Source organism: Azolla caroliniana, unplaced genomic scaffold (assembly GCF_043228905.1).
Source record: "Azolla caroliniana isolate FFs.n. ecotype wild unplaced genomic scaffold, voAzoCaro1.0.p SCAF_4, whole genome shotgun sequence".
Taxonomy (NCBI): Eukaryota; Viridiplantae; Streptophyta; class Polypodiopsida; order Salviniales; family Salviniaceae; genus Azolla; species Azolla caroliniana.
In genome coordinates, this window is record NW_028230439.1 from 15616470 (window position 1) to 15632255 (window position 15786).

The 15786-nt window shown below is 36.8% G+C and overlaps 3 protein-coding genes across 3 annotated transcripts; 1 reads left to right on the forward strand and 2 right to left on the reverse strand.

Moving 5' to 3' along the window:
- Positions 1–4942: 4942 nt before the first annotated feature.
- On the forward strand, positions 4943–5488 carry LOC147865137 (fasciclin-like arabinogalactan protein 19). The gene has a single exon (XM_087318643.1). The coding sequence runs from the start codon at positions 4943–4945 to the stop codon at positions 5486–5488; it is 546 nt and encodes a 181-aa protein (XP_087174769.1).
- Positions 5489–6645: 1157 nt separating this feature from the next.
- On the reverse strand, positions 6646–9437 carry LOC147865138 (uncharacterized). The gene is made up of 6 exons (XM_087317889.1): positions 9268–9437; positions 8838–9171; positions 7859–7994; positions 7515–7609; positions 7073–7196; positions 6646–6984 (listed from the first exon to the last, which is right to left on the reverse strand). Exons 1-6 carry the CDS (start codon positions 9290–9292, stop codon positions 6886–6888), a joined length of 813 nt encoding a protein of 270 aa, XP_087174015.1. The 5' UTR covers positions 9293–9437; the 3' UTR covers positions 6646–6885.
- A 2471-nt stretch (positions 9438–11908) lies between these two features.
- CSD1 (copper/zinc superoxide dismutase 1) lies at positions 11909–14231 on the reverse strand. Its single transcript, XM_087317891.1, has 7 exons — positions 14092–14231; positions 13388–13489; positions 13086–13181; positions 12751–12782; positions 12496–12571; positions 12174–12227; positions 11909–12090 (listed from the first exon to the last, which is right to left on the reverse strand). Exons 1-7 carry the CDS (start codon positions 14168–14170, stop codon positions 12062–12064), a joined length of 468 nt encoding a protein of 155 aa, XP_087174017.1. The 5' UTR covers positions 14171–14231; the 3' UTR covers positions 11909–12061.
- Between the last annotated feature and the right edge of the window lie 1555 nt (positions 14232–15786).

The following is a 15786-nucleotide window of genomic DNA, read 5'->3' on the forward strand; positions in this document are numbered from 1 at the left end:
CAAGAACCATGTATTCCATGCTCGGACAAAGCGCATAGAAGTGCATTATCACTTTGTTCGTGAGCGGGTCCTAAGCGGTGAAGTTGAACTTCAGTATGTTCACACGTATCAACAGGTCACCGACATCTTCACCAAGCCGCTCGGATCAGACAAAAAGTGCTCTTTGAGCACATTCTATGTACAGAGGATTATTATTTTTGAATTGAGTTTATGTTCTGCTCTCTCTGTCCCTCCCGTGTATTCTCTATGTAAGGTCTCCATTAAACCTTCTTCTAGATGCGTTCTATTGGTATCCAGATGAGCCGGTTTGTCATACGCTTCTGCATATTAACTTTCACAGAGATGTAGTAAGCTAAGCATACTCGAAAAATGTCGCAACTTGTCAAAGCCCAGGGGTTTGGTAAAGATGTCGGTTTCCTACCGATTAGTTGGAACATAAAGAAGTTCAACTTCTCTAGAGAGGAATCGCTCACAGACGAAGTGATAGTGCACCTCGATGTGCTTTGTCTGGGCATGGAAGTCAAGGTTCTTCACTAACTTGATGTTGCTAAGCTTGTCGCAATATATGATTGTCGGCTCGAACACCTCTACATGCATATCCTTGAATAGCATTTTCAGCCAAATGGCTTCGCACGTGGTGACAAACCACCGCTCGATACTCAGCCTCAGTGCTCAACAGTGCCACTATCAGCTGCTTTTTACTGCTCCAGGCGATTGCGGCGCTTCCCAACGAAAACATGAATCCAGATGTTTACCTCCAATCACCAGCATTTCTGGCCCAATCGGTATCCGTGTAGCCGATTAACTCATATGCTACTCCGGCTTGATACATCAATGTCTTGTCCTTAGTGTCGTTGACATGTGCGTCAATATCCTTTGCGCGCATTGAAGGTGTTCGGCCTTTGGCTACAACATGAATTGAGTGATCAAGTCGACTGGGTAATTGAGGTCCGGCCAAGTGATCATCAAATAAATGAGGCTTCCGACAATTTGTCAGAACCATGTTGGGTCGCGACTTGCACGTCGTTCCCGAATTTTGGTTACAACTATATCTCTACCTAATTTACTTATTAATAAACCTCCGGTGCTGCAAAAGGTGTATTATCAAGGTTTGCCTGATCAATGTTTTGTGTGCCATCAATTTGGTCATTTAGGTCGAGATTGTCAAAAGCAACGTTCGAATGTAGAACCCAATATACCTAATCGAGCAGTTGTTAATAATGATGGCTGGCCTACGGTTTCAGGAAAACATGATTTTAAACCAACTAATATAGTGATTAATCCAGTATTATTACTTGAAGCTAATCCTTATCACTCTTTGCAGGAAGTGGAAAAGGATGCGCGTAATACAGTAGATAAGCACATGCCTAGTGTGATCACATAAGTTGATAGGGAAAGACCTTTGGTCTAATAAGAGACAATTACGAACCTCAGAGGATGGAAGAAAGGGTAGAGATCTCACACTTGCCGAAAGAATAATAGGAGGGCAATTTTCTTTATTGGAGCAAGTGGAAATTCTTTCATAAGTGGAGTGTTCATCTTGCCTATTGGCAATCCAACATGTTCCACTACCCATGTAATGTAGTTAGTGGGCGACCATAGTCCATTGTGAGACCCATTGTAAGTTACAATGTTTTTCACACACTTTTATTAATATAATTGTGTGTTTTCACCAAAGAGAGAGAGAGAGAGAGTCGTTGCTCAAGAGACTAAACTTTACATTAACCACCAAACTTGATTTACAAGAACAATTACCTACATAAATAGTTAGGTCAACTATGTTCACACTAGAGATACAAGGTTTGGGTAGACTGGGCCTTTTAGGCCCATAGAGTCATCCATCCCCTCTTATTCAAGAACCGAGTGGTCCAACTCAAGTAGCACACGTATGCTACAACGTCATTCCATTATGTCCAACCTACAATTATATAGCCTCCTACAATTATGGTTGCATCCATCTACTTCTTACACTACTTTTTACAATATCTATGAATTTACACTTATCTTCGAGAGTCAACGTCTAGTGAGTACTCATATACTTCCTAATGTACTTTTTCTAGAATATGACTTCCATACTAAGTCTAACTATATAGTTTCCCTCGTTACATTTAGTTCAGCTTACATTTGGCATGTTTATGCACGAGGGATTGTTGTACATGGGACCCAGCCAGGTATTTTTGGAGAACTCAAGGACAAACTGATGGGGAAAAGCTGGTTCAATTTTTCAGGTATAACACGAAGATTGGGAGGCAAATTCTTCTAGAACAAAAACATGACAAGGTTGCGGCAAGGAAATTTTGGATGCAAGAGGGCATAAGTGAAAGGAGACTAGATAAATTCTGGAAAATGATATGGCATGACAAATATGACCGCAAGATAATGATGTGTTTATGGCTTATTGCACATAGAGCCTTGCCGGTAGGGACGTGGGGTAAAGGCCCCAATGTAGACCCTCGATGCACTGCATGTGGACAGATAGAAAGCATCTCCCATTGTCTATGGGAATGTCGTGATGCAATGGCTGTATGGGGAAGGGCACTTCGTTTGCTTTGCCATGCCTCTAGTTCGTTCACCCTCAACTGGGGACATGCTTGTTGGATGTCTCTTGACGTTGATGTGGCGACATACGATAGCACATGCAATGCTAAGTACAGAGGGGAGAATGGCATTGTTCGGCTGATCCCTGACAACGGGGTACCTACTACTTGTGTACAGAATCAAAAACTTGAAGATCTTTGGATGTTGCTTGCCCCCATCACTATATGGCATATATGGACAGCAAGGTGTACCAGGGTATTTTCCGCACACAAACGCCCTCCAGCTGAATCGATTAAGCTAATTTGGCACACACTCATAACTACACTAAGAGCTCAATATGAGCGGATTAATGGTACTAATGATGCTGCAGACCTAATGAGGCTGAATTTTCGAAAAAGATGGTGTACGACACCGATGGCTGCAGCAAATGGAATGGATATACTATGGAAGTATGATGTACCCAAATGGTTGTTTCCCCCTCCCATTAGTTGAACGAGGGGCGTGAAAGACATGGCAAGTGGGATAGTGAAGGTAGGTGATGTATCTGTAAGGATGGCTTGAGTCATATGTAAAAGTGTAAGATAAATAAGTGAGATCTCTCGTATGTAGGCTAGGATAATCTTGGCACGGCCTACCTGAGAAAGGGATCGTGTTCATGTATATTTTAACTAATGGAGTATATTCTTTTTTGGAAAAAAAAAAGGTTGAGATTAATTCTCCATACCAAGGTCAAACACAAACTTATTGCAAACTAAAAAGGTGGCTAATGGAAAAAATGGGAGATTTCATACTCTTTCTAGTTCTTGATCATTCTTTTACCACACCTCATGTTATTTGTAACCCCTTTGCAATCGTGAAGAAAGTTTGAAATATCTCTTAACAATCAACTTTTTTAGAGACTACTAGTGTTCACCTTATGCTATGCTAATTTATTAAATAAGAAGTTTTGGTTCTCCAAATTGTGGATTTTCACAAACCTCTACAAATACCACATCAACTAGAACAAATTCGACATTCTCAAGAGGAAATAAGCATACACATTGCCCTTACACAACTCTAGGTTATGTGAGGGCATAAACTTGAAAGAGGTATCCGCTTGTAAAAATGCAACTGTTGTGGAGATCTAGTTTTTGGAGGCAAATTATGGAAGACAAAGATGCATATTGCTTTTTTGCTTATCATGTGCTTTAGCAAAAACTGTTTTCTAAGTAGGCTTCAAGGGCTTTTTTATTATAAACCTTGTTACAAACTAAGACTTCGAGGTTCAAAAATAGGTCAAAACACCTATAGGGAAAGCCATCACAAGAAATTTGACATTTTCATGAGAATATATGTGTGTGTGAATGTTGAGCGGGACCATTGGGAACCTAAACTAGGGAACATATCTTTGCCGATGGCATTGTTGATGAAGGGTTGAGGGAGATGATAATTGTTACCACACATAATTGAACCTTCTCTTCTTGACTACGTGCCAAGTGATAGGTGTATGCTTAGTGTGCCAAAAAATCCCTTGTATGTGTAATATTAGTTTGTAAACATATGTTTTTATGAGTGAGTTTCTTAAATGTGTGCAATATGAGCGTATGTGTACTCGTATTTTTTGGGTATATATGATTATTTGTTTTGTGTGATCATGCATATTGGTGTGCTTGTGATTGTGTACGTGTAGATACACATTAGTGTGTATGTGAGTATGTGTAAATAAATGTATGAGAAATAATGTGTATAGTTGTAACTTGTAACTTGTGTCTATATGTACATGTACAATTAAATATGTTTGTTCTTGTAGGTATTTATGTGTATTAAGAATGTGTGAGCATGGTCGTTAAAGTTTATTGTGTGTGTTTTTGTTTTTTTTTGGGGGGGGGGCATGTACTTTAGGTATCAGTATCATAACTTTTATTGTTTTTATTGGAAAGGTAGGGGCATTTGGGCATTTGTTGAATCAATTCTTAAGAGGAAAGGAAACTAAGGCGAATGTTGTTCATTGAATGTGAAACAAATTGCACAAAACAAGTTATTTTATGTCGTCTGTTGTTACCTTTAACTTGCCAAGAATTGACGATATTAATAACGGACAAAGACATTTTGTGTGAACATTTTCATCTTGTTATTGCAATTTAAATTCTATTCTCAAGGTCTTGTACATACTTAAAAAGGTGCAAGTCACAAAGCTTTGTTTGCTCTATCAAGTCACATTTTGTCTTGTGGATGGTGGAATTTAGGTTTGAATATAGTAAAATGTGTGGTGTAGTTTGGTAGGGGAGATTAACAAACTTAATTTTCCATGCCTTATTAAGTCAAATGAAGAAGAATAAGAAATGATAACAATCCCAATCAATTAGGATCAATGGGATTCCAATATGGAAAGCCATTGTGGGTAGTGTCATGTTTCTTATTTACCATGGTATCTCAAGCTTCACCTCAAGATCTTGTCTCATCAAAAGCAATGATTGTGAGGGTATTGAGAAACTATGGTTACTCCATGCTTGCAACATCTATTGAGCTTACAAATTCAGAATTGATTTCACTTGCTAACCAAGACCAAGGTTTAACTTTATTTGCCCCTAGTGATGTAGCGCTTGCATCTGTGGACCTATCAACACCCCTCTTCTTGCCAATTCTGCAATACCATATTTGCCCTGGCCATTTTCTATATGATGATCTTCTCTCCATCCCTTCAAGGACTCGTGTAAATACCCTATTACTAGGATACTCACTCTTCATCACTAGTGCAAATGATTCTAGTCACCATCTAACAATAGACAATGTGCCACTTGGACGGCCAAATGTTTTTGTGGATGATTTTATTGTAATTCATGGAATTAATCATATCTTTGATCCTCGTGCATTTGGTATTGGAATGGGGCCAACATTCCCATTCTCTCCATGGATTCCACAATCGAAACCATACCCTCCACCTATCTCTCCATCAACTCCCCTTCACTAATCCAAACATAATTAATGAAAAAAAGATTACTAACTAGAGTCAAACTATGGAATCATAGAGAATGGTATCTAGGACAGCATTGTATGGACAGTTTATCCAACAGATTTTATATTTATCGTAGTGCATTTTCAATCTTTAAATATTGTGCTCAATATTGAATACTCATCAAAACGGGGCATAATTACGTATTGTATCATGTTCAATTTCATTATTATCTCAGCTCAAAGTTTCAAGTAACTAGTTTAGTTCAAAAAAACACCAATTTCCTTTTAGTTGAGCATTTTGGAATTAGAATTTTTAGGGGATTCCGTCAAAGCATTATTACAGTGAGCATATATCAAATCATTGACCCCAGCTACACCACATTTACCATGCAATTAGAATTTTGTGAGGTATACTGTGTAGTGTGTTGTTCCATGATAATTGTTTACACACACTATGATGTCTGTAAATTTTTATGCTGTTAGCATGCATGGATGCTGTAGTAAAGAAATAACATGGAAATTTATAGCTGGTATGTACTGTACACGAATTAGCAGAAATTCTTTATTGTTTAAACCCATCAGTTAATACCACTTAATTTACAACAACAAATAACCAAAACAGATCATGAAATCAATAGACAAGGAAATAAAAATGACCCATAAAAAGACATGATGAAATGATTTGATTTGCTAAGTGCATCCTTTGATGGCTCAACACATCTAACATGAAATCATAACATAAGGGCAAAGGTATGATCCAATTAATGATTGGCCACTTAATGGAATATTATGAATCAGACAAAAGATTGACCACGTTCAAACAAAAGGGCAAAGGAATGAATCCAACGAGGTTAAATCTGCCACAGTTTCAATTAGACCATAATGAAATCATAACATTAAGGGCAATGGTATTAGCATCAGTGATTGGGAACTCAATAGGGTACAATGAGTCGAACAAGTGATTGAGCATCAGTTGCAATGAATGTAAGTCATCTCCCACATTCAAATAAAAGGCAAAGATATGAATCCAACAAGGTTAAATCTGCCTTACAATTAAATCATTGTGTAGGCTAGCAAGATAATACTAACATTGTGTGTCACTAATGTAAAGAGTCCAAAGAAATACTCCCAATAAAAACTAAAACCCAAGGCTAATAATTCACTCTGCCAATGTAAGTTCCACTCGCCATCATATTTAATCATGTCAAAATTCTTATGCTTCTCCTCGTGATGTGAATTAATTGAATCTCTTACGAGATGTTTCTATCACTACTACCAAAGAAATGTCTAGCTCTTAAGACAATGGTAGATCTTTCCAAGCTTTGTATACAAAGGGGTTAAACAATATACAATTCAAACCATCCAAAAAATAATTTACATTTGGCTCCTCTAAAACAACCATCGAAACCATGCTCAATAATTTAGAGACTTGCAATATTCCGCCTTACATGCTACATTTCCATAATAGACAGTTACTCCCTTTAACCGGCCATTCACAAAATTCTTCTCAACCTGCATCAGGACAAAATGAAGTTTTAAATCTTTTTGAACTAAATTTCACACTTTGCATTTGTTACAAAAATGGAGTGCTTAATATTACCTCATATGGAAGTGGGGGATTTGAAAGCCATGCCAACTGTTCCAATTGTTCGGTATCAATAGTACGGGGCAAGAAGAGGACTATTGTCGGGGCAATCGAAAGAGCCACTCTAAATAAAGAAAACCTGCCCATACTAACAAGTTTTATTAGTTTGCACATTTTATGCAACATTCGAAAACCTCGCTGCTGATTATTTTCACGCATACGTCATTTAATAGAGGAAAAAGCCTTATTAAAGTCACAAAAATGACTGTATTTGTTATAATCCTCTGCTATGTAAGGAAGAGACATGCAAAATAACATGAACATATATTTAGAATTTGACTATGGCGTGTGTTATCTAAACGAGAAAGATATGAAAACAAAATAGTCTTTGGCAAAAATACTTCATAAAACCTGCCCTTTGGTTTCAACCACATAAAGAGATAAACGAAGAGAGTACCCATTTTTGGGTTGTAGCATCGTCTCAATATCATATACCGTACTCCTAGCATATCCAGGGCCACCCCAAGGAGGAGATAAGAAAAGAACATCTGCCTAAAGAAAGACAAAAAAAATTTAACATGGTCAGACTCTTTTCGTTACAAACCTATGTTATGTTTTACACATGTTTTGAAGTGGTTATTAGACAAAGTTATGATATGCAAGCATTATGATGACGTTTAGACATCAAAGACAGCTATACTAACTAGGCCAGACACCATAGGATTCCATTTGTACGTCTCTATCAAAGTAGCTAATTAACTAACTAGCTACTTATATTAGGGATTATCACAGAAAACAAACCTTAAGGGATGGAGCTAGTTGAAAAAAGTCTCCAACGATAAAATCTATTTGACGATCGACACCATATATAGTCGCATTTCTTCGGGCACATTCAATCCTTGTTGGATTGATATCGATTGCAACGACATAGTTGTCTCTTCGAAAAGATCAAGATAAAAGTTACAGCACAACACAAAATAGATAAAGCTCATATTCTCAATTGTATTTTTACATGAAAATAGATAACATAACTAACAAGAAAAAGCAAAAGAGAAACTTGTGAAAATGATGACAAAACAAACAATTATTGACATCTAACAGCAACGAATCCATGATTTCCAGTTATTAATTTATGATAACAAAGGATAGGGAAACACATAAAACAAAAAAAACACCAAAATCTTCCATTGTCTTTACGAGAAAAAGATTGATAGAAACAATCATGATGCAATACAAGAAAAAGGAAAAAACTCAATATTTCTTCAAGTGCTTCAAAGAATGGCAAAACAATAAAAGATAAATTACAACAACAAAAGCGCACGCAAGTTAATATTTCCAATTGCTTTTGGAAAAAAAAAACTTCTAGAGATATGATACTAAGCAATTTCCATTTTTTTACAGCAAGAAGAAAAACTAAGAAGCTAGCGATGTACACTAAGAATTTCTATTGGTTTACAAGAAGAAGAAGAACAACAACAACAAACAAGAAACAGTTAAAGGCATGTGCTGAGAAATATCCATTGCTTTTACCAGCAGAAGAACAAGAAAAGAGAGGTAAAGACATGATACAAGGAAATTGCCATTGGTTTTACACGAAGAAGAAGAAGAAACGAGAATTAACGACATGAAACTAAGAGATTACTGTTGGTTTTATAAAGAGAGCAAGCGAGAAAGAGGTAAAAGACATAATACTAAGAAAATTTCCATTCGTTTTATAGAAGGAAGTAGAGAAGCAATTAAAGAAGAAAGAAGGAAAGAAAGAGGATGCATTTGAGGTCACCTCAAAGCGAATTGTATGGCATTGCCTCCGACCCCGGAGAAAGCATCAATGATGAGCAGCATATGGCCGGCCGGCCCACTACATCGCAAAGACTGATTCCTTGCAATTTCTTCGGGTGTCACCGAGAAGAGACCTTCTTCATCTATCTCAATTCCATCATCAAAACGAGAGAATAGAGTATATCTCTGAATCCAGTACTTCAAGACCTCTCCCTTTAATGCTTCAATCACACCAGGCAAAATAAACATTTCATTTTTCTTCTTCTTCTTCTTCTTCTTCTTCGTCATCATTGGTTTTGATAATATAAGATCCTGTCTTCCATGATTCTCTTCCTCTGTGTTATTACCATTAAATCAATCACTGCCCACATCTTAGATTTTGGACACAGTGAGATGAACATAAGAAAAAGAAGAAATGAGAGACTCTTTACCTTGTTTCCTCTTCTTCTCCTTCATGAGTTTCGTGCTTCTTCTTCCTCATCACTATGGCTATGGCTGGGTATAAGAAAGAGTTGTGTCAAACTCTTAGCTCTTAACTGCACATGGTGTGTGTGGTTTATTGATTGCTTAACTATGGTTTGGGTTTATGAAAGTGTTGTGTATGATATAGTTTAACCATGGCTGGATTGTATGTTTGGTTCAATTCACGAGCAAGGCCGAGGCTTACTCAAACTCATCGATACATGGCTTTGTTTATGAAATCTTACTCACTTCCTAACTCTGGTTTGGTTCATGAAACGTTAAATTGATCCCTAATCATCATGGTTGAGTGTAATCAAGGATTAAATGAACTCTTAAGTGTGGTTGGTTTTATTCTTACAACACTAGGCTTCTTTCAAGTCCATGTCGATGATACATCCATTTTTGGTACTTTGTGATGAGCATGTTTAGATCTGGCCAAGTTCAAGGAAGGTTAATTGCCCCATTCCTAACTAACATTGGTTCATGAAGAGTTATGTCACTCACTGCAATGGTGTATCCATGAAGGGTTGATCATGTTCATCTAGAGTCATGAAGTGTTAACTCCTCGACTCCTAACTAATTATGGTTCATGAAGAGTTGTATTTATCACCCGTTGTGATGGTGTATTCATGAAGGGTTGGTCACGCTTATCTACAATCATGAGGTGTTAAATTAACTATTCTTAGGTAGTTTTGAATTTGATTACTCATTAAACCATCACCCCCTTCTACATAGTTACAAGTCCTTGAGCCTCAATTACAAGAATAGTATCAAATTACAAAGGAACCTTAGAAAGGCTACATGGAGAGCATTGGTTTAATGGGTTGGCTTAGAAGTTTTACAAAGGAAACGATGACTACCTTGTTATAGATATTCCTTAATTGATTTATTTCCTTCCCTTTTGTGGTGATCATGACATCACTAGGTTTAGTATTAAGCCTTTGTGCCATTAGCAATGCCATAAATATTCTCTATTTCATGGAAGTTTAAGAATCATGTGGTTATGTTGCTAAAAGATTTAGAGTAGACCAAGTTGTGAATGCTTTTTAACATCTCTAGGTTGACAACTTCGTTATCATCATCTTTTATAGAAACCTATCATTTTTTGTGATATACTTAATGTCTCTCGTTTTACAGCTCTTGGTTGGCAACTTCTTTAGGATCATCTCTTTTAAGCACTCAAAAGTATTTTGTGGTATATTGCTTGTCTCCACCAAGGCTAAATGGGATTCATAATCAATGAAGGTTACATATTGGAATTTGGCATTCATATCTAATGGTTAAATGACACAAATCAAGGAAACAAAACACTAGAAGAACAAGACATTATAAGATAAAAATGACCTTATATGTGGCTCTTTCCATAGATATAAAAGAGACTTCGATAAACACCTTCGTTCACTTTGATTAATCGTCACAAGATGATTACAAGATACTTAATTCGAGAAGAATAACATTGAATTTGTGCAAAAGGGTTGTTTATTATAGCGATGACAAACACTCAAGGGAGTTTGAGCATTCATTCTTCAATGTAAAACACTTCATACGAGAAGAATCTTCCATATTGGCTATTGGTGTAGAGATAAGAAAGAGAAGCATATAAAAAAGTTGAGGAGAATAGGTTTTTGTTTGGAAAATCAATACAAGTGGTTGCTATGGACCTCTAGCTTGCTTGTTAGATTGCTATGTAGACCTTTCTAACGTGAAAAAAGTATTTGTGAAACAAATTTGTACCATTATTTACATAATGGTCTTTTTTAGAATCATGGATGCTTTACTTTGCCTTGCAACCATCCCAAATCAAGATATCTTATTGCTTCTTAAAAGACACCGAAGGGGTGTTCGTGATTTTTTTGGTTCCTTGCTACTATGTTTCATGGCCATGTCCAAAAATCTCATAACAAAAAAAGCCATCTTACATTCTAATTTTCTTTCTAATGGTGCAAATAATGTTATGCACACATAATGCAAGTGTGGGTAAGTTCCTAATATTTACAAAACATAAGTGAAGGATACATTCACTAATTTTAAAAAGGGACTAATGTGATTGGATAGAGGGAATGACAAACGCATGCACTATCCTAATATTGACAACCAAATAATGGCGTTTTTGAGAAAAGCACATCTACTCAACAAGCCCAAGCAAAAGTATCAATAATATGAAGCCTAGCTACCTACATAAGACACATTATATTAGAAGGTTAGAGTTGCCATCAGACACCAACGGTACATGTTAGGCTTTTATGGCTGTGATCGGCTTACCTCTTCCAAGGCACTAGCCATGCTAATATTCGTCAATATAGAATGTAAGGGGTAGGTTGGTGCTTGATCATTGCTTCGGGGTAGTTTTGAGGATCGAGTTATTTCTATCCAATTTGTTCACCTTTCATTTACTTTTATTAGGGTTATTGATTAATAAGAAATTCTTAACAAATATTTCCCTCAATTCTCCGAATAGGCAAATATTTAAGCAAAGAAAGAGTGAATCCCATGTGCTATTTTAACCAAGCCCAATCAAAATGTTTAATACATGTTAACCTTTTAATCCAATATTGAGAAACAGTATCATATTTGCATAATTTACGAAAAGCTATGCGCTTTTGCAATGACCAAGGTAATTGATTCAAGCATTCAAATAGTAGTAGTAGCATCTGTAAGATCAATACATTTCCAAAAAAAAACATTCGCTTGCGTGTTAGCAAGTATCAAAGTTGATGATATGTACTAACAGCTGGGATTATGAATTATTCATTAAATAATTATCTACGCAGCAGATTGAAGGCCAATAACACCTGTGCAAATGAAGACATAAGCATCAAGTTCACATATATGATGGTTTAACATAATCATCAAGTTCTTCTACTTAAGTACTCACCACATGCAAGCCGACCGCCTGCATTTCCAGTAATTTTGCTCAATTCATGGCCGCCTACAACGACCAATATCATTTCAATGTGAGCACAATTATAGTTTTGACATTTGTATCACACATAATGATGAATATACATATGTTGAGCATTGATCACATATTATGATGAATCTTTCCTTTCCATACATATTGTTTAGGTTTCATTATTCATATCGTTAAAAATCATTTCTCTACGAGAAGTTAGTAGCTTGCAAAACACAATTATCAAAATAGAGGGAACAAAAAGTATGCATGACGAAACTGTGCAATATAATGTTAGGGATCGAACCTTTGCCAAGGTCATCAGGGTCAGCGTGAACGACAACAGCTCGACCGATGATAGAATTGACTCCTAACAAAGGAATCTGAGGAGACATCCATAACCAACCATTCTATTAATTATGCAAGTTACACAAGCAAATTCTTCTAATCATATCATTTTTAACTTCTTTAGAGCACAATATATGATACATAAATACAAGCATAGTAAACCTTACATAATACATATAAATATAGTTAACATATAAAAGCAAATAAATAGTACCTGAGCATCTCTGATTGAAATCTCAGCAATCCCTATGCATACATAGAAAATCCCAGAAAAAAAATGAAAATAATTTAGCTAGCTATTATTTTACTCTTGAATGAATTCTCAATAATGATCGTTAAATTCATATAGATTTTAATCTATTTTATGATATAAATCCTTTCAGTGTAGGAAATGTATAACCTCCCCCCATTGTTAGAGATATACAACGCAAATAGCACCACTTCTAGACACAGAAATAATTGTAGATTTTTCCCATTAAGCATTAATAATTCTAGTTTTTTTGTAATTAGCACTAATATATCTATTTTTGCATGCTAGCAAGAATTTACCATCTTCTCTAGCAATAACATTTCCGAGATCTCCAGCGTGCCTCTCATCATCCTCTGGTGCTCCATGTGCTTTACCATTAGGATTGAAATGCCCACCTATCAAACCAATTCATAGTCTGAATAAAGATATGAAAAGACAGCGAAGAGCAACAACAAATCTCAAATAAAATCATGCAAAAAAAGGCCAACAGTTTTGAAGTATCTCCCTATCAAAATTGATTCATAGAGAGTTGACTATACATAAAAATCGCAATCTTGAACACAGAGAAACTATGTATTAATTCCTTTAAAAAGTGACTTACCTGTGGAAAGACAACCATTAGTTGTGTCCCCAAGAGTATGGATATGGAATCCATGGCGACCGGGTTGTAATCCGGATAACTTCCCTTGAACAGTTGTCACACCTGCTTGAAGATGATGAAGTTGTTCTCTACAAACCGCTATTATGTTTCAACACTCAAAGACTAGGATTTATATCGCATTTACACAAACAATATCCACACACACTAGGATTTATATAGCGTTTAGACTGAAAGTCTATTTGAGCAATATCACAAACTCATTCTCGCAAGAGTTATCATTGTATTGATAGATTAGCGCATATCCATGTCACACCACATCACTGCTCGGATAATCCAAGCAATTGTCTTTATTCCTATGTTTCTTCTTTGAGTTACAAACATGTTCCATAAACATCAAAGAATGATCAATGCTTGAGAAACACTGATATTTTGGTTAAAAGAAAGCGTTAATATTGGCCCCTCCGAGTGATGAGATTCCTCTCTCTGGCAGATTCTTCTAGGATACAATCACAAGTCTCATCACTGAGGTACAGTATTAAAATCGATCAAATAGGATGTATGGATTGCTCACGGGTATTATGGGCAATACGGAAAACCAGAAGGTACTTTCTAGAGTGAATCGAATGCATGTATGTATGTAATAGGTGGTCCATATCCGAGATGGCAGAGATTTGAACACAGAAATGAATAGGGAGAGATGTGACCTGAGTTTTCCTGGATGAAATGGATGACGCCAGAGACATTGGTAGAGCCAGAGAGGACAGCGACGGCCTTAATCGTCATGATCGATGGAATTGTATATCATTCATTCATTCATTCAGTCATAGACGTGGTAATGGTAGAAGCCTGAAGGCAGGCGAGCAGAAAGGAGGTGAGGAAAAGAGTACATACATATACTGTATACATATGTATGTATGTATGTATGTATGTATGTATTTGATAAGAGTTATCTATCCTTCCGGAACCTTCTCCTCTCCCTCTCTTCTTTCTGTGTATGTATGTGATAATATATGTATGTACATACATACATACATACATACATACATACATACATACATACATATGATATGGTCTTCCTTTGCTTGTGCCTATCCCTTACCAAATCATAAAGAGGCGTGGCGAGGGAATCGTGGCCACGGACGGTGTAGGGCGTTTAGCTGATTGGGCGTGCAATCTGCACCGTCTGATCCTTATCCAAAACAAGTGCGTCGGTCAAAAAGCTGTCACCACACGCCCGACTTTCACACCAATTTGTTGCTTCCGACTTATGGATCTTGTGCGTTCTTTATTGGTTGATTTCGGTGCAACTAAACCATACACCTTTTGTGATAGATCTTCCAATGTTTGTATACAATCCTCAATAACATCTTGGTCGAAGGGTCCTAAAACTTGCTTGAGCCATTAAATAGCTTCCTCCTTCGTTTGTATCTAGACTTCCATGATTCCATGTTAGATGTTTTAGGGTTTTTCTCCATGGTTGGTTCTGTCTTTGTCTCCACTTCTGTTTCTATGATATCATCCATTTGCATTTGGGCCGCATGATCTATAAATGGTAACGACCCACTTAGGGATTGTATGTGCCCCTCAGGACATTAGGAGCATTGGAGCAAGAGATTATATCATAGAGTGGGAGTCATCATGCTCAATACTCTAAACCAATATGGGGCCTCATTCACGATATGCATTGGGTTGGTATGAGTCACATACCTTTCCAGTATCCTCTCGGTCTCTTTAAGTCTTGACCTTTGATCCCTACAATTGGCACGGGGTGCGTATCAACCACTCTCACATATTTCTTGTCGTTGCATGGACCATTCTATGTGTTGGGATAACTGCTCCCTTCGGATGGGATGAGCTGGAGATCTAGGTCAGCTGAGAGCCGAATTGGATGCCGATCGGCTGAGAGCCAAATGCCGATTAGATCGTATTTGATTAGAGGCTACATTTGTAAATAGCCCATATTGTGTATAGAGTATAAATACACTCATTGGGGCAAATCATTATGATGATGATGAGAGATTATCTGAGGGTAATCATTGTATGTACAATGAGTGAGAGAGTGTCGTAACCGTCTGTTCTCTCTACTTAGTGATTCTGTTTCGGAGTCTTGTGGGCTCCTGTGGTTTTCCCCATTTAGGGTTTTCCACGTCAATATCTCGTGTCTGTCATGAAGACATACATTTTGGCTTACAAGGGTTCGAACCCACAACCCCTTTGTATTATATATGTCAAACCTTTGAGCATTATGATAACATACATGATGTATAGTTGTAATAACTAGATTATTAATTATTGGAAGAAATTTAGCGTATTCTAAAACATTCTAGAATATTCAGTGATTATCTTAAATATCATAAATATCTAACATACTCTAGAACATTCTAGAATATTCAGTGATT

Coding starts and splice junctions, on each gene's coding strand:
- LOC147865137 (XM_087318643.1), top strand. CDS start 4,943: ATGGTATCTCAAGCTTCACCTCAAGATCTTGTCTCATCAAAAGCAATG.
- LOC147865138 (XM_087317889.1), bottom strand. CDS start 9,292: ATGAAGGAGAAGAAGAGGAAACAAG. Junction 9,172..9,267: donor GGAGAAGAAGAGGAAACAAG/GTAAAGAGTCTC, acceptor GTAATAACACAG/AGGAAGAGAATCATGGAAGA. Junction 6,985..7,072: donor ATCCCCCACTTCCATATGAG/GTAATATTAAGC, acceptor GTCCTGATGCAG/GTTGAGAAGAATTTTGTGAA.
- CSD1 (XM_087317891.1), bottom strand. CDS start 14,170: ATGACGATTAAGGCCGTCGCTGTCCTCTCTGGCTCTACCAATGTCTCT. Junction 13,182..13,387: donor TAATGGTTGTCTTTCCACAG/GTAAGTCACTTT, acceptor TTGGTTTGATAG/GTGGGCATTTCAATCCTAAT. Junction 12,091..12,173: donor AGGCGGTCGGCTTGCATGTG/GTGAGTACTTAA, acceptor TCATTTGCACAG/GTGTTATTGGCCTTCAATCT.